The 18,222-nt window shown below is 40.0% G+C and overlaps 1 protein-coding gene across 1 annotated transcript in view; it reads left to right on the plus strand.

Moving 5' to 3' along the window:
* Window positions 1-4,314: 4,314 nt before the first annotated feature.
* ELAVL4 (ELAV like RNA binding protein 4) overlaps window positions 4,315-18,222 on the plus strand; it is a 140,631-nt gene continuing 126,723 nt past the window's right edge. Inside the window, exon 1 of the mRNA XM_027582955.2 lies at window positions 4,315-4,421. Coding sequence (XP_027438756.1) covers window positions 4,404-4,421 — 18 coding nt within the window. The 5' untranslated portion in view covers window positions 4,315-4,403. The remainder of the gene's footprint in view (window positions 4,422-18,222) is intronic.

The following is an 18,222-nucleotide window of genomic DNA, read 5'->3' on the forward strand; positions in this document are numbered from 1 at the left end:
GAAAAATAACTTTAACATTGCCCTTAATACAGGAATTGCCTTTCAGGGGAAGAAAGTAAGTTTCCATGCTCTTACTAATTGCTTTGTTTCATGAAGCTGACTATCCTAGAATCACAAAAGATTTATAATTGTAAAATTTTAACATATTCTATTTATGGTTTGTATTGGGATGGAATGTAAGTTAACATTATACTTTGGAGAATTTAACATTATTCCAAAACATTTGTTTTAGATAGTTAATACCATGCTGATACAATTAATATTTTAATGTTATAATATATACATATCTATTATATATATATATAATTCAGCCTAAAAGATATTTTCAGTTGATGAGAAATAGTTTTATTTTCCTGTATCTTATTTCTAGGATGACTTATTTTTTATGAGATTTTTCATAAGTAGTATTACCTTAACATATTTGAGTATAAAATTGAAGATGTATTATTTTTTATTTATGTGTAGAACTTTTCAATTGTTTTCAAAAGACCTCATAAATCCAGAGAATAGATCAAATCTTTGAATATAATAAACAAAATGCATGACAAAGTGAAGTTCTAAATATGCCAGAATCTTTTCTTTGAAGAATTCATGGCTGAACTGATTTTGGAAAAGTTAAGACTGTTAGAATTGGTGGTTTTTTGTTTTTTTTTATTTCATGTCTGGGTTTGAAGTCTGTTTTAGTAATACAAGCACACATAAATGCTACATGAGTTTCTTTTAAATGGGGACAGCTTCCTCCTATGAATTCTGACAGGTTGTGCATTTACACAATCTTTTAGTGTTAAATAACAATATCTTCAGATATCAATATAAAGAACGTATAAAATCTTTATATCAATGTAAAAAAGAACTTGCAATTTGTAAAATGTGTTATCATTTAAAGAACTCTAAGTAACCAGGTACTGTTCTTGCTGCTTTCTGTCTGTTAACTCTTTAATGCTCAAAACAACCCCCATGAAGTCAGTTCTAATATTATGCCCATCTTACAACCAAGAAAACTGAGGAACAAAGAGGTTAAGTGACTTACCCAAGATCCCAGGGCTAGTAAGTGGTAGAGCTAAGATTCAAAACAAGACAGGTTGTAGAGCCCGTGGTCTCACCCACCACACTGAATAGACAAATTAGATTCCCTGGAGATGTGATTTGAGTAGTAAGATGATTATAAAGAACAGAATTTTGCTACAAGGGTTGTGCCTAAATTATTGAAAATGACAGGTTTCAAGTTTATATATATTTACCTGGCAGTGTGTTAGGCTAAGTGCTTTAAGTATCTCCTTGCATTTAATCTTCACAACCATACTGTGATGTATTTATCTAACTCTGTAAACTAGGGCAAGTTATTTGACTTCCCTTAATTTAAGCCCCAATTTCCTCCTCAGCTGATATGAGGATGAAATTATATACAGAGTGCTTAGCATAATGCCTAGCACAAAGTCAACTCTCTATGAAAGTTAGCTATTATTATCATAATTGGTTTTAGGCTTAGAACAACCAAGTAACTTGTTCAAGATGACACACCTTAAAGAGGGCAGAGCTACAACTTGGAAGCTAGGTCTGATTGCTACCCTAACTATAGTAGCTAAGACTATGTTCTTCACTGTGCTAAACTGCACTGAATTCTTGTCTGCTCATCTTGGCACAATGCCTTGCTCATTGTAGGTACTTTGATAATAGAGACAGTGATTAAAACAAAATTTATTTTAATTCCAAAATAATAAAAATTTACTGCTGATATTTTTTAAAAATGCAGGTAAGCAAAAGAACTAAAAATCACTCATAATCCCACCTTCCAAAATAACCACTGTTACCCTTTCACAAACAGGATCATTCTAAGCACACATTTGGTGATCTGCTTTTTTTTTTCCCCTTTGAAATATATTGTGAACATCTCTCCATGTTAGTAAAGATTTATCTACTGTATCATTCTTAATGTCTGCAGAATATTGCATTGCATGATCAGTCTCATTTGTTGACCATTAAAGACTACTTCCAATTTTTCCATATTCCAAAGAATGCTACAGTACACAATCATAGAGCTTCATCTTTGAATACAATAATGATTACTTCCTTAAAATAAATTTATAGAAATGGAGCTGCCAGGTCAAAGGATACCAGTTAGAATTTTGAGTTGGTATATACTATCTGCTCAGGAACAAAACTCTTTTGTAGTTCATAGTCAGAGGAGACTGGGAAAACAGCTCTTATAACCATCAGGGATTATTCCATTTTAAGGCTGCACTAAGAATGAATTCATTTAAAACTTGGATTAAATGAGACAATCCATGGAATGTAAATACAATAAGTGGTCAATAACTAATTGTTATTATTATAATGAAAGCAACATCAAATTTGTTTCATTTGGCCTTCCAAGTCCTTTTATTACCTAGACGTCCTCTTTAGTTTCTTTGGGTTTATTTGAAGGTCTGAATGGATCAAGCCCTAAAACCAGGAAAAACTTGGAAATCCTGAGAATTATTAAGGAAATCAATAGACCAGGGGTCAGGAGAACTTTTACAATTTTTCCTCCTGCCTCCCTTGTGACCTTGGGTAGAATGTCTCTAGATCTTAGAGCCTTCATCTATAAAGAGGTATTGGATAAGGAGACCGCTTTAATATTTTCATTCTAACACTATGATGTTAAGTTTACTTTAACCCAGTAATGCTTATTCATACCTATATTTCCTGTATTTTGAATCAAGGTAGATTTTCTTTGGGCAGTAATGGACATACTCAGCAACCCAAAGATCTGTGAGTTTCTGAGCCCTGAGTGTAGAAATTTTATAAAGATCAGGGAGTGCAAAGAAACCACTGCCCCCCCTTTTTTTCTCACCTTCCTATCTTTAATTATCATCACATTACCCAGCACTGGACTAACACTGTATCATTCAAACATCTGACCTGATTTAGAAGGCCAGAGAGTAACTGAAGGGCTCTCCCAAATCATTCAGGCCAACAAACATTTTTACCTTCAATTATCATTAACATGTTTATTTTAAATAATAGTACACAAAAGTCTTGGCCACTTTTTTAAATTTAAATTTTAGTTAACATACAGTGAAATATTGGTTTCTGGAGTAGAATTCAGTGATTCGTCATTTACATACAACACCCAGTACTCATCACAAGCTCTTTCCATAATTTGGCTATTGTTGATAATGCTGCTATAGACATTGGGGTGCATGTACCCTTTCGAATCTGTGTGTTTGTATCCTTTGGGTTAATACCTAATAGTGCAATTGCTGGGTCATAGGATAGTTCTAGTCTTAACCTTTTGAGGAAACTCCATACTGTTTTCCAGAGTGGCTGCCCCAGTTTGGGAATCCACCAATAGTGCCAGAGGGTTCCCCTTTCTCCACATCCCTGCCAACACCTGTTGTTTCTTGTGTTAATTTTAGTCATTCTGACAAGTGTGAGGTGGTTATCTCATCATAGTTTTGATTTGCATTTCCCTGATGATGAGTGATGTTGAGCATCTTTTCATGTATCTGTTGGCCGTCTGGATGTCTTCTTTGGCAAACTGTCTCTTCATTTCTTCTGCCCGTTTCTTAACTGAATTATTTGTTTTTTCATGTTGTTTGGTAAGTTCTTTATAGATTTTTGATACTAACTCTTTATCAGATATTGTTTGCAAATATCTTCTCCTATTCTGTAGGCTGCCTTTTAGTTTTGTTTCCTGTGCTGTGAAGAAGATTTTTATCTTGATGAAGTCCCAATAGTTCATTTTTGCTTTTGTTTCCCTTGCCGCCTGGGATGCCTCTAATAAGAAGTTACAGCAGAGGTTGTTTGGGATTTAGTGATGTCATTCACTGTCTCCATTTCTTAGTTCTCTTTGTACTTATCTTGGACACACTAGTCAAATGGCCAAACATGGCTTGAGGGACCAACTTAAAGTGTCCACACTGCCTGCCAGAGACAGGCCACTTTCCTAGTGCGCCTTCACCCAAAGGGTAAGATTTATCCTAAGGATTCCAAATTGGACAAGTTTTTGAACCCTCAGGGCTCAGCATTTTGCCAATAACAGCGGTCGGAAAGGTGTTGGTAGGCATGAACCGCAAAGCAGCTACCTCACTTAATATTTAAGCACAGGTAGCAGTATTGGAGTAAAGAGAGAAATTTTACTCATTCACCTTTTCCAGCATAGACTCTAGGTCAAGCGCCAGGCCAGGATGGAAGCCTGCCTGGCAGGGGCCGGTCTTCCGGCTCTCCCGCGGGGCGCCCCCTGGAGGCGACGGTGGGGGTGACGGCAGTGACGGCGGCGCGGGTGGGAAAGCGGCCGAGCGGCTCTGGGCCTGCGAGCGAGGTAGCGAGCGCTGTGCGACTCCGCGGACGTCCCCCTGCGCGCCGCGCCTCGCGTTGCGCCCAGCCTCCGTCGCCTCCCGCCGGACTGCACCGCCAGGAAGATGCGCCTCAAGAACCAGGTAGCCGCGCCTCTGGTCGGCCCCGCGCCCCTGACGCCCCGCCCACTCGCTGTCACGGTCGTCCGCGGCCGCGCGGCCACGTGGCCACGACTCCACCGTTCCCGGCGCCCAGCCCGGCCACCCCGATTCCCAAGGAGGGAGTGGGAGCCCCTGCAGTTGGGAATCGCCCCGCGCGCCTTTGGCGGGAGGACTCCCGGTGACCCCTCCCCCGCCCGTCTGGCGCCTCTGTTCCCGCTGGGCTCCGGGTCATTACACCCGCCGGCCTCCCGAGACTCCCCTGGCCGCAGGGGAGACAACCGAAAGTTGGAAGAGCGCGCGCCCCCTCTCCTGCGACTGTAGACCCTGCCGCGCGGAGAAGCCGCCGCCCTGCGCCACTCCCCTCTGCGCCTTTCCCGAGCTGTCGTCGGAGTGGTTTTGCTGAACTAGCTGGTGGCGCCAAAAAGTCCGGGCGGCTTCGGGCGAGCAGGGCCCCAGGGTGCTGGGCGAGCGGGCGCGGATGCTCTGGGGGCCCCTCTGTCTATGTGACTTCGTTAATTGTTGAGAAGCAGCACTCTCCGATGCTTTTCCCGCATTACTGCCCGCTGTGGACCTGGGCTTGGGATATTTCTGGATGAGATTGAGAGGGCGCTTCTGTTTTACTAAGCAGTGCTCTTGGTTAACCGAGGGAGAAGGCTCAGGTGTTGGGTAGGGTCGGTCTGTGTTTTGTGGTTTTTGTTTCTCTTTGTCCTGGGGGTTGTCAAACGTTTCGGATTTAGTAAACACACGCCCTGAAGTCTTGAACTTGCTGGAGAGAATTCGTTTCTAAAAGGGACCGAAGCTCTCCTACCCTAGCATATGTTAAGGGATTTAGGTAGACCCCAGGGAAACCGAGGGGAGGGGCTTCTAGAAAACAACTCCAGGTTTGGGGGAAAGTGAGTCATATTGATTCCCAAGGTGTTGGCGGTACCGCTCAAGGGTGGTAATTCGCGTAAAATCTTCCCCATAGGGATTCAAATACCTGCCTCTATAATGCAGTTTGCCAGGAGCCTTGTGGGATCCTGAAAGCCTGCCTGTGTCCCTTACCTAGCTGCTTTATTTTACTAGAACCCCTTTAAAGAGGCTGTGTCACTTTACTCTCCTGCATTTGTGTGCCTAGTTTTTTCATATTTTATAATACTTGCAAATTGACACTGAACAAGCTTTAACCTCAGTCATTTCAGAATAAAAGTGAAATGTGAATGGAGCTTCATTCATGAGGGAAGTAGTCTGTGTGAAGTGTTTTGTAAATGTGAGTGGGTAGAATTTTAAACTGAATAAAATTAATGTAATGAGGAATCAAAAGGTTCAATCCAGATGTTTGCCTGCACGCATCCCTAATAAAGTGACAGTGCAGTGCTGCACAGTGCCTTTCCTTGTGGTTCTTGGGTGGAGTGGGCTGTGGCACTGTGGTTGTCTAGGAACAAGTGGGTGGTTGGATTCCTTCCATTCATCTTCCAAGGCACTAACCATTTCTTGGGGCTGATGGGGTTGTGACCCACCCACCTATGTAGAGGATTTCCCCCCTCTCCAACTACTTTAGAAATATATGAGGGATTTACGTGCAGATTTTTATTTAAAGAACTTGTAAAGTAATCCTCTTTAGTTATCATTAGTACTAGACCCTGAAACCCTTGCTTGCCTGTTAAGATGAGGTGCCTGAATGTGATTGTAATAGAGGCGGGTTGTGATTTAGAGCTGGTGGCCTCACTAATTCCACTACATAGTGTGTGTTTTGAATTAACAGAGAACTCCTTACCATTTGTGTAGAGGAAATATAATTTGACATAAGGGATTCCAATTCAGATATTCTTGGTTCAGGTCTGATCCCACCACTCAGTAGTATGTGACCTTGCATAATTAATTTCTTGATTCTACCATCCCCTCCCCCTTTATTCCCAGTAGACCAATAGGGATAATACCAACATTTAACATGGGAATGAAATGAAATACTCTGTATATAAAAAATGAAATACTATGTAAGTACAGTGCCTGGCATGTAGGCATTCAGTAAATACTCCTATTGTTAACTATCCATAAGCAGTAGCTATTACCATCACTACTACTGTATTTACTTAAAAATACCTATCCACCTATGGTTGGAGAGAGAGATTGACTGCAAAGGGGCAGGAGGGAACTCTCTGGGGTGATTGAAATATGCTATATCTTGATTGGGGTGTTGATTAAGAGGGAGTATCCATCTAGCAAAACCCATCAAACTGAACCATTAAGATCTGTGCATTTGATTGTATGTACATTACATCTCAATAAAGTTAATTTAAAACATTAACCTCCAAATGTGTTAAGTACATATCTTTTGGGAGGTGGAAGTTGACGTACCAGCCTAATTCTGCATGATCTAGTAATTCATTTCCAGAGGTCCCTCTGCATATGAGCATATATTCTTCATAAGTTGGGTCTTCATATGTTGGATCTTAGGAAACAGAAAGAAGGTGCTCTCATTTTTCAGATTGTTGTCAGGAGTGATGGTCCATGAAGAATGATTGTTTGGCACATTCTGAGATGGTATTTAATTTGAAACTTACATATACTATTAGTTTTTACTAAATAGCTTTTTAAAAACCAGATTAAAATGTTTTATTTGATCCAGTAGTGCTTGTTTGCATAACATATCCATCCAGTAAGCACAGTTTCTGAAAGGTCATATTCATTTTGTATCCCTTTCCTTTCTTTCAATAAATTCTTTATATTGTTTGTAGTTAAGTGATACCTAACATGCTTTTTGGTACCAGGCACTTAGTAAATGCTAATTTATGCTAGCTGTTATTATTAAAACTGATGTTTTCAGGGCACCTGGGTGGCTCGGTCTTTTAAGTGTCTGCCTTCAGCTCAGGTCATGATCCCAGGGTCCTGGGATCGAGTCCCTCGTTGGGCTCCCTGCTCAGTGGGGAGTCTGCTTCTCCTCTGCCCATTCTCCCTGTTCGTGGTCTCTCTCTCTGTCTCTCAGATGAATAAATAAAATCTTTTAAAAAATTGATATATTCATATTTTTGGGGGGTCAGAAATCAACATTATGCATGTTTTTAATGGCAATTCACTATAAAGATGCTGTGAAAAACAGTTGTTTTTCTGAAGCTTCTCTCCTTGGCTGGTAGATGACCTTCTCTGTCTCCACATGGTATTTTCTCTGTGTGTCTGTGTCGTAATCACCTCTTATAAAACACTAGTCCTCTGAATTAGGGCCCACTCATATGACTTCGTTTTACCTTAATTACTACCTCTTTAAAGGCCGTATCTCCAAATAGTCATATTCTGAGGTACTGGGTGTTTTAGAACTTTAGCATATGAATTCTGGGGGTGGGGGGCACAATTCAGCCTACTACACATGGTATCTAGTAAAAAGCTGTATTGGTTCTTTCAAAATAGCTCAGCACATAGAATATGAAACAAGTCAGATTTTTACTCTTGTTTTAGAACAGTTCAATTTGGATCTAAATGTAGTTCCCTGTTGCAATGAGAAACCCAAACTTATCCATCAGGTACACACACACACACACACACACACACACACACACACACACACACACACACCTTTTACATGTAAGGTCAATTACAACTGAAGAAGAGTTAAGGTCATTGTCTAAGCTGAGTTTAATCCATGACTGGATCCACTAAAAATCATGTCCTTCATTGATTGAGAAAGCTAGCTATACAGTGGCTTCCTAATCTTTCTGGCTTTCTAACACTTTGGGTAATGAAGGTAGAAGATTTGGCTCTCTGGAAAGAAACCATTTACCCCTTTGATACCTTAATACCTAGTTCTGTCTTTTGAGCCCTTTGTTTGACTTTCCAGATTATCTCTGCAACAAAATAATTATACTAATCCCTTAATACATATTTCCTACATATTCAAGTCATGAATTTATGGACCCAAATTTACTGCACAAGCAAACTTCGTTCCTCAAATCAGAGCCTGGAGATAGTTTACTCAGAGCTACTTGAACTGCCCACTTCATGGTTTATTTGCCTTACGAGTTTGAGGTTCATCTTGGCTCCTTGTGTTCATGCATCAGGATGTGATATTTTATCTAAAGAAAAAAAGTCTCTAAACTTATGTAGTGCAAAATGGCTCTCAAATGCATTATGTGTGTTACTCTCAGTTTGTGCTAATTTGCACAGCCTCTGAACAACTGGCAAAGTGGCTAGTGTTGACGTTGCAGCTGCCACGGAGTTCCCAGTTGCTTTAGGAATTTTTACATTTTATTAGTGTAATGACAGAGTTTATAGTTACCCACAGTGTGTTAATTACAAACACTTATTATCTATAGTACCAGTTTGATGTTTGATCTTATATTTCTTTTAATAGAAATGTTACAGCTTTTATATTTAATTATAATGGGGATTAATCATCACTTATATATCAGTTTTCACCTACAAGCAAAAATCTTGGAACAAATTATAGTTGAGATGAGGCTATTAGATTTAAAATTCAATGCCAACAAAGCTTTCTTTTTTTTTACTTTTAAAATTTCCATGAACAAAAACTTGCTAATATCACTGAGCCTCATTTCACAAGACTGATCTGATGATTGACTGACTCATTCATTCAATGAGTATTTGTTGAGTGTCCAGTATGGGCAAGGCCCAGCTATAGGTGCTTGGGATATAACAGTGAACAAAATTCAAATATCCCTGTCAGCAAGGGTCCAAGGGGAGATAGACATTAAAAATAGCCATAATAAACAAGTACATTATATAGCATGTTAGAAGGTTACAAGTGTTGGGGGGGGAGAAGTAGAGTAGGGGATCAGGAGCTTGGGTGGGGGATTGTGATCTTGAATAGGGTAGGCCTCACTGAGAAGGTGATACCTGAAGAAACTTGAGGGCAGTAAAGAAGTTAGCCATGTGGCTATGTGGAGAATAAGCAGAGGGAATAGCCAGAGGATAGGCTCTAAGGCAGGGGTGTACCTAGAAGACTTCAAGGAACTTCAAGGAAGACAGCGTAGGCTAGAGAGGAGTGAGCGAGAAGGAAAAAAGATTATACATTGGATTATAATGTTTGTATGCTGAATAAATATTATCATGGTTCATCATCCATAGATGCTTAACTTACATACTAAGCACATTGTAGGCGCTCTGCATATGCTTGCTGAATGTTCCTTTGGCAAATGAATTGGCACTTATAAGAACCAGTCCTGAACCTCAGTAGAAAAAGGAATACGCTTCTGGAATTGTTGCTGATTCTGGTGCCAGCAAAAGTTAGAACTGGAGCTGGGAAAGGGGAAGGGCAGGAAACTAACATGGAGATGCCCGCATGTAGGTGACTGAGTCTTGCCAGACTGTGGTCACACTGACTTCACTAGGGAGTCAATTTTTCATGTGGACTTAAATGTTTGGTTACTGAAAAATTCCTTTTCAGTTTGATTTTTTTTTAGAGATTTTATTTATTTATTTGACAGAGAGACACAGCGAGAGAGGGAACACAAGCAGGGGGAGTGGGTGAGGGAGAAGCAGGCTTCCTGCAGAGCAGGGAGCCCGATGCGGGGCTTGATCCCAGGACTCTGGGATCATGACCTGAGCCGTAGGCAGACGCTTAACTGACTGAGCCACCCAGGCGCCCCTCAGTTTGATTTTTGTCCTCATGATTTGAACTTTTAACCAGAAAGAAGAAATTCTAGTGTAGAGGATATTCTTGAATTGAAAGCTTGAGATGTGTCAACCTCAGGATTCCCATACCATAGCATTATTCTTTCTTGTTTACTTCTTATTGGATAGATCTCATAATTATCATATTTGTGTATTTTTTTTACAGTTTACAAAGTATTTTTATACATATTATTTGTCCCTCACAACAGATGTATGTGTAGTCCACCATAGCCATTATTACATTTTGGACTGGGTGTCTTCCATTTGTCCTCTAGATCTGCTCTCTATCCTTTCCCACATCCTTTCTGTGGCCTTGGAGGCTGACCTTTATAGATTGCATCAGTGGGGCCCATTGCCCTCTTGCTTTGGGAAGGATTCAGCTAGTGGTGTACTAGCAGGATATCTGAGGGCAGAAAGAGAGGTCTAGGTATTTATTCCCCCAGGTCCCACTCTGTGAGGCTATTGGTTAGCAGTGGTGTGTGAAGACCACAGCCCCTACCCATCCTATAGCTATAGTTCTCTCTCTGAGTTCTCTAAGGTCTAAGGGATGGCAGAGGGTCTCCTCTCCTGCAGGCCCAGGGTGCTTCATCTCCCTTGATGAATTTCCTTCATTAAATCCTGTTTAATTTTACTCTTCCGTTTCCTGTCTGGGGCCCTGACTGAGACACAGCTTTCAAGATGACAACGTAGAGAAGTCGGGTGACTTGCCTAATGATAGAAATCTGGTAAATGACAGAGTAGGGACTTGAATCCTAGTTTTGTGACTCAGAGGCACAATTAATTTTAAATATACCTTTGTGAATATATTCCAACTGGTGGATACTGTTGAGAAACCTTTCCATTTTGGTCTCCAGTTAAAATTATATTATATGGGATATTATGTATTGGTATTTCCTTAAACATGGAAAGACTTTTGTAAAAAGTAGGGGTCTTTAGAAAGAAATACCATTCTCTTTCTTGCCAAATTCCTTAACATGTCATATCTTCATAAGAAAAGCACGGAAACAAAATCAGGAAGCAATTAGATGGTTTGCTTTTGGTTACTCATGGTGACGAAAAATAGGGATAGTGTGTATAGTTAATAATCTGTGATTTTCCCTTTCATCTTTCTGTTGGTCTGCCATAAAATCCTCTTTCCTATTTGTCCTACTTTCCTGTCTCTTCCCCTCCAACTGCTCACCAACACCAAACATTGTCTCTAAGATGTAGATCTGACCTTATCATTTCCCTGTCCCCCACTATCCACAGGATGAAGCCTAAGCTTATTGGTTTGTCTTTCTCCATCTATCCTTACCCTTATATCTAACCTCATGGACCTCAATTTCTCCAATTTAAATCCTCTACTTGCTTCAATATTAAATTATTTGCAGTTGACCAAACATGCTTCATATTTGCTTTTGCCAACTTGCATTTGTTGTTCTCTCTGCCTACAATATCAATCATCCTTGCCCCTGAGCCCTAGTGTCTGCTAAGATAACCACTTACCCATCAGAGTTCTGTTGGAAAGCATCACATGAAACCTTGTGGACCCCACAGGCAGAACTGCCACATTTGAGGAAAAAAGCCAAACTGCTTGAGGACAGGATCTAGACTTTATTCATCACTATATCCCCTGAGATCTGGGGCCTTGTACTTAGTGGATGATCAACAAGTATTTATTGAGCAAATGACTCAGTGTAAGGCTCTTTCAACCAAAATCTTTATAAGAAAAGTTTTGAAGTTGTTTTTACTGATTTGAATTAAAATGTCAGAAAGATAGGGTGAGCGTGGTAGCAAGGAAGAGATAAAAAGCAAAAATTCTGGGTTGTTATCAACTAGAGTTTCTATATAGGGAGTCCATGCCACGGAGTCATGTTTTTGCTACTAGAGGCCCGAGTAGGACTCCGTACAACTTTGGTCTCTTATCCAATATATGGACACCTGTGGTTGACCTGTGTTAGCCTGCTCTGCTCCTATTATAGAAGGGATTTCTCTTTTTTTTTTTCTCCCTGAAGATTAGTTGGCCATCTTTTCCCTACATCTCTGATATTAAAGATCTTTTAGTTCTCACAGCATGAGTTTCTGAACAAAGGGTCATCTGGGAAGCAGCAGTTTTGAGGATCTTACTTAGGTCATTGGAACTAGTGTTCCAGAAAGTGCCTGGTGCATAACTGTAATAATAGAAGTCAGATCCCAAGTTTGTATTACAAGTGAGTGTTTTGTACTACACACTCTCCCTGTCCACTCATACTGTCACTTGTTGAGGGGAAAATGATACTAACTATAATACTATACTGTAATTTGAAGTCCACTTACTATGTTGTTTGGAAACATATGGCAGAAGGACAGAGCTCAAGAAACTTTAGTATACATGGGGCATCCTTATTGTGCACTGAAATAATATTTCTCTCTCCTCTGAGGATGTGATCTATTCTTTTGAGGTGTCAATTTTGCAAGGTTAGAATATTGTTATAATAAAATAAATACAAAATACAAGTGGCATCAAAACATTTTTACCAAATTAAAGTAAGTTTGAATTATTCTTTCCGATTTTTGAAATGGGAGAATCACAGTCTATAAGGGAGAAGTGATCAGAGTAAACAAGAATTTAGTGATCTGTCCTCTAGTTACAAAATGCTGTCCTATGGAATCACAATGGGCCTGCTTTTCTGCTTTTCTAGATGAGTTCTGTTTAGTGGGAGACATGCTTTAGTTCATAAGACAGAGAAGAGACTTAATAAATTTGCCAAACCAAATGGGGATAACCAATACTGTCAGGACTGTCATAGTAGTCTTTTACTCTCTGGAAAATTGTACATATATGGGATGGAGTGACATTCAGCTGGGATGAGGACAGGATGGGACATACAGGAAAAAAACCAAACCACAAAAAATTAAGGTGGGAAATGTTTGTGAGTAGTAGTATTTGTAGAGAACCTTTCACTTTTCTCTTACATGTTTCTGCATAGAAAGAGTGGTATAAAAGGAACATGAAAATTGAAGAATATAAAGTAAAAACAGAACTCTGAACTAATGGTAAGAATTCTGAGATAATGTCTTACCACAAGTGTTCCTGTTCCTGTATTCATTATCCTGGTTTATGGCACTGTCATGTACCTGGGCAGAAGAATGCTGAGGAATTACTGTAGATCCATCCTTCTACCTTACTGTCTACATTTAGTTTCAGTCTCTGGGTCCAGAGAGTCAATTTGATTTCTTTAATTAGGTAAGTGCCTAGTATATGCCTTATTCAGAGAGGGAGAATGGTATAGATAAAAATTACTGCCCTTGTGGAACTTATATTTTCTGAAGCATCAAATCTTTCTGATTTAAAGATAAGATTTCTGAAATGGAAACTCATTTTAACAATCAACGTTTGAAAAAAAAAACATGGAAACTAAGACTTAGTGGGTTGTGGTGTGGTTATCATTACCTGTACATGCCTGAACTTAGTGAAGCTCATAGGAGGTATCTGTTCAACTGTCACCTCAGTTGTATTTTTTGCATTTGGAACTCCCATACACAATTGAATTTTAACTTAAATTTGTATCCCTGATTGTCATTTAAATTCAAAATAGTCAAAAAGCACATGAAAAGATGTCCAGCATTATTAGTCATTAGTGAAATGCAAATCAAAACCACGATGAGATATCACTTCACATCCACTAGTGTGGCCATAACAAAATAATAATAATAATGGTTGACGGAGATGTGGAGAAATTGTAACCTTCATACATTGCTGGTGGAATTGTAAAATGGTGCGACTGTGGAAAAGTTAGCCAGTTCCTCAAAATGTTAGATATAGAATAATTGTATGACCTCCACAGGTCCACTCCTATGTGGGTACCCACAAGAATTGAAAGCAGTCATTCAGATACATGTACACACATGTTCATAACAGCACTCTTCACAATAGCCATAAAGAGGAACCAGCCCAAATGTCCATCAATGGATGAATGGATAAACAAATTGTAGTGTATACATACAATGGGATATTCTTCAACTATGAGACGGAATGAAGTTCTGTTACAGGCTACAACATGGATGAACCTCCACAATATGCTGAAAGAAGGAAAAGAAACCAGACACAAAAGGTGACACACGATTCTGTTTATATGAAATATCCAGAATAGATAGGTCCAAAGAATGAGAAGGAAGATTGGTGGTTGCCAGGGACTAGGGATGGGGGTGGGAATGGGGAGAAACTGCTTAACGAGTTAGGGGGTTTTACTTTGGAGTGATTGGAATGTTTCAGAACTAGACAGAGGTGGTGGTTGCACAATTGCCAGTGTACTAAATGCCACTGAATTGTTTAAAGTGGTTAATTTTATATTATGTAAATTTCACCTTGATAAATTATTTTTTTAAAAATATTATACTATGATGCAAAATAGAAATAAAAGTTACCATGTGCCCTGAAGTTTGCCTGTCATATACTATTCAGTGCAATTAAAAACAGAATAAATGGTCAGATCTCTTTCTAAAGATCCTAGAATTTTCAGAGTTTCAGAGTTCAGAGATTGTTATGACCTTTTCGTGTGTCACTAAGGACTGCCATATAGGCACCTGACATCTGCATGTCAAAAGCTTGACTTCCAGTGGAAGCTGTATGATACAGATATAACTGGGGTATCTACATTCCTTTTCCCCTCAGCAGCTCAGAGCACATCAGTATCCCCACTTGGGACTCATAAATGATTTTGCCTTTTTTTGTAGTTGTCATGAGTGAGCACTGGTGCAGAGTTGCAACTTGCCTGGGACAGGTGGATCCAGAACCGAGATCCAGAGCAGTGACAAAGGAGTTTGTGAAACAGTCTCCTGCTATTACCATGTTGAGGAGGGCCCAGGCAGGCTGTAGCTGAGGATATGCTAGACTGGGTCCTCTTATAACTATGACACTGCTACCAGCATGATCCCATTTACAGCAGCAGTATTCCCACTGTCATTTTCCAAGTCTCAGACAGCCCTCGGAACCCAGTGACACTGTGAGCTCATGTTTCTATGCCCCTACAGGCCCAGAACTCTGACCTATTCCATCTCTTGGAGTCTGGCCAGACAAGCTGTATGCTTGCTTATTATAGGTACCTTGAGTGCCTTGTAGTACTCAAGCATGATTTATACATTCAAGGTGATTTTTCTGCTTTTTCTCTTATTGGAGAAAAATATAAATAAACACGTTTAATATCCAGCAGAGCATCTCCATACATTAGAAAGTATCAAAACTTTGAATAACCAAATGCAGAAGAAACCCCAATATTCCTTGATACCTTTTGAGATTGTAATATCTCTCCTAACATATCAAAGAGGCCAAGTTCACCAGCATGGATTATGAAAAGCAGAGTCCCTGTGATGCTCTGCTTAGCTATCAATGGCCAAAAATGATGGATAAGATCTTTGCATAATAGCTTCTGTTTATTCACAAAATTATATACAAATTTAGTTCTCAAAGTTTGAATCTTAGCCAGGCTTTAATAGTTGCTATTTTATTTGATATCATTTTTAATCTTAATACCATTAGGCAGGGTATATATTCTCCAAGTAAGCTACAGAGACCATGGGCCCCCTTTCTCCCTTTTATTTTACTCAGGCCAACTTATATGTGTTTCCTAACTAACCCCTACAGTCACCTGAGTTTGTAATTCCCAACAAAGATTGAAGTTTTACAGTTACATGTAATTGTGCAAAGAATTTACAGTAAAATTAAATACTTTAATAGTACATACTGAGTTTCTGGGCACTGTTTTAAGTGTTTTATCTCTATTAACTAACTTATGAAAGCTCACAGCCTCATTAGGTAGTGTGGCTACCGTGGAGGTGTACCATTCAGACCTCTGTTCAAGAGAGAATTCACTTTATCTGTGAGGAGTGAAGTCAGATGACAGCCTCCAATCACAGCACCTTTAGGGCATGCTTTTCCTGGATAGCCCCAGCCAGTGACTGAGCATGGGGGAGATCTAGAACTTGACCATTTTTTCCCAATGTGGGACTCCTCTTGTCGGAAATCTTTGTTCCAGTGCTCCCCTTGGCCAAGCCTTTGTCTGATCTTCATCATGGTCTGAGGTTCTCCCTCTCCAATTCTACTTCCTCTCCCCTATATTTTTATAATACACTGATAAATCTCCTGCATGCTTGACCCTGTTTAGTGTCTACTTCTGGGAGGATACAACTGCTACAGGTAGGTACTATTATTATCCTTATTTTACAGATGAGGAAGACAAGGCACAGAGAAGTGGCTTAAGGTCTTGTGGTTAAATGGGTTTCAATGTCTTTAATCATGTTCTTAACCCATTATGGTATGTTACCTCCCCATTCTAAGGTTCTTATCTATCCAATTAAGTATGCTTTGTATGGCAGAAACTCTCTGGGTTCTAGAAATAAAGAAATGTATAATATAGCCCCTTATCTCAAGAAACCCATAATCTAGTGGAGAAAACAAAAGGAAAATAAGACAGTTTCAATCTTTGCTCTCAGTGCAATGATGAGATGTGTGCAGGGCACCTTGAGAGTCTAGAGGGAAAGAACCTAATTTGTGTCATTTCTCACTTCCTCTACCCCTGGTATGGACATCCGCTTCTCTTCTTATCCCCCCATCCCATGCCATCAGACTCAGCTGAGATGCCTATCATGTTCTCTGACTTCCCTCTGACCTCCCAAAACTGAGTTGGGCATGATTGTTCTGTATTTTTTTTTTAAGATTTTATTTATTTATTTGACAGAGAGAGACACAGCGAGAGAGGGAACACAAGCAGGGGGAGTGGGAGAGGGAGAAGCAGGCTTCCCCCTGAGCAGGGAGCCTGATGCAGGGCTCGATCCCAGGACCCCGGGACCATGACCTGAGCCGAAGGCAGACGCTTAACGACTGAGCCACCCAGGCGCCCCTGTTCTGTATACTCATAGGAGCCATCTGTCTTACCATCTCATACCCACCTTAGTTGATGTTTACTACTTGCCTTCTGCTTGTCCAAGTGCATGGTGCCTAGTGGCATGCCTAGCTACAGAAGTCTTTGTTGAATCAATGAATGAGGAGAATCATTTGTTTGCTTGGCAGGTTAACTCCCAAACCTTGAACCTTTCAAGGTATGAGTAGAAAAGAGATGTTGGAAGAGAATGCACAGGAGGTATTTCTGCTCCTTTAAAATTTGGGTTCAAACATGGACAAATGCTTTCTGTCTTATTTATTATATAGATATGTTAGGCTGATATTTTTATTCATTCATCCATGTATCCATCCAACCATCCATCCATCCACCCATCCATCCATTTGTTTATTGAGTCTGTCAACACATATCTATGGAGTGCCCTCTGTGTGTCAGGCATAGTACTAGGTACTGTTCATAGTGGTGAAGGAGAGGCACAGTATCTGACCTCAAGGAGTTTTCATTCTGGCAGGGTAATTAGGTTCTAAACAAATACAACCTGAATGTCCCCCAGGCCCCTCCAGTTCATGGATCTTAGATGAGGTCACTAAATCTTTGTCAGTAGATCCAGTGTATCTGTATTCTTCCATGTACCAAATGGCATGCTGTCAGTTCTGTTCCTCTCATGTCTCTATGGGCATCCTCAAAGCCTATTTTTTTCTTGCATATGAAATAATGCTTATCATTGATACATGCTTGGTAATTGAATAAACCTTTCACAAATTGAATATTTTTATCATTATTACTAATATAATCATATAATATATCTTGCTACTTACATTTCTACTTTCCTTCTCCTCTGATGCCTCATTCTCACCATATTTCCTGGCCACTGTGTGCTGTTCTGTTTGTTGCTATAAAGCTGCCTATACCTTTCTACCACTGTTGGAAACACCTACATGATGTGACCTTCTGGTTTATCAGCTTCCTCTATGGCCACTGTCTCAAGATTTCTGTTCTTTTGTCAGCATCTGCAATAATGTACTACTAAGACTTGCTATGCTCATCTCATCACCTAACCACTGGTCTCCCCCCTCTTGGAGCATCTGCTCTTTCTCCTGCCAGTTTGAGTTTGTTGCCATTTTCCATACCTCTAGATCTCAGGTGCTCACCTCTCTCCAGTCAGTAGTGAAGCATTTTCCTCTTTTTATGTCTATCTGCTTTTGTAGGGATCCCATGACGTTGTAGCTTGGGCTTCTAGTGAGAGTTATTTTATTATCAGACGTCTTTCGTTTTCTTGCACTGTTAAATGTGACTTTCAGTTAGAACCTCCCACTGTAGCT

The sequence above is a fragment of the Zalophus californianus genome, chromosome 4, assembly GCF_009762305.2.
Source record: "Zalophus californianus isolate mZalCal1 chromosome 4, mZalCal1.pri.v2, whole genome shotgun sequence".
Classification (NCBI taxonomy): Eukaryota; Metazoa; Chordata; class Mammalia; order Carnivora; family Otariidae; genus Zalophus; species Zalophus californianus.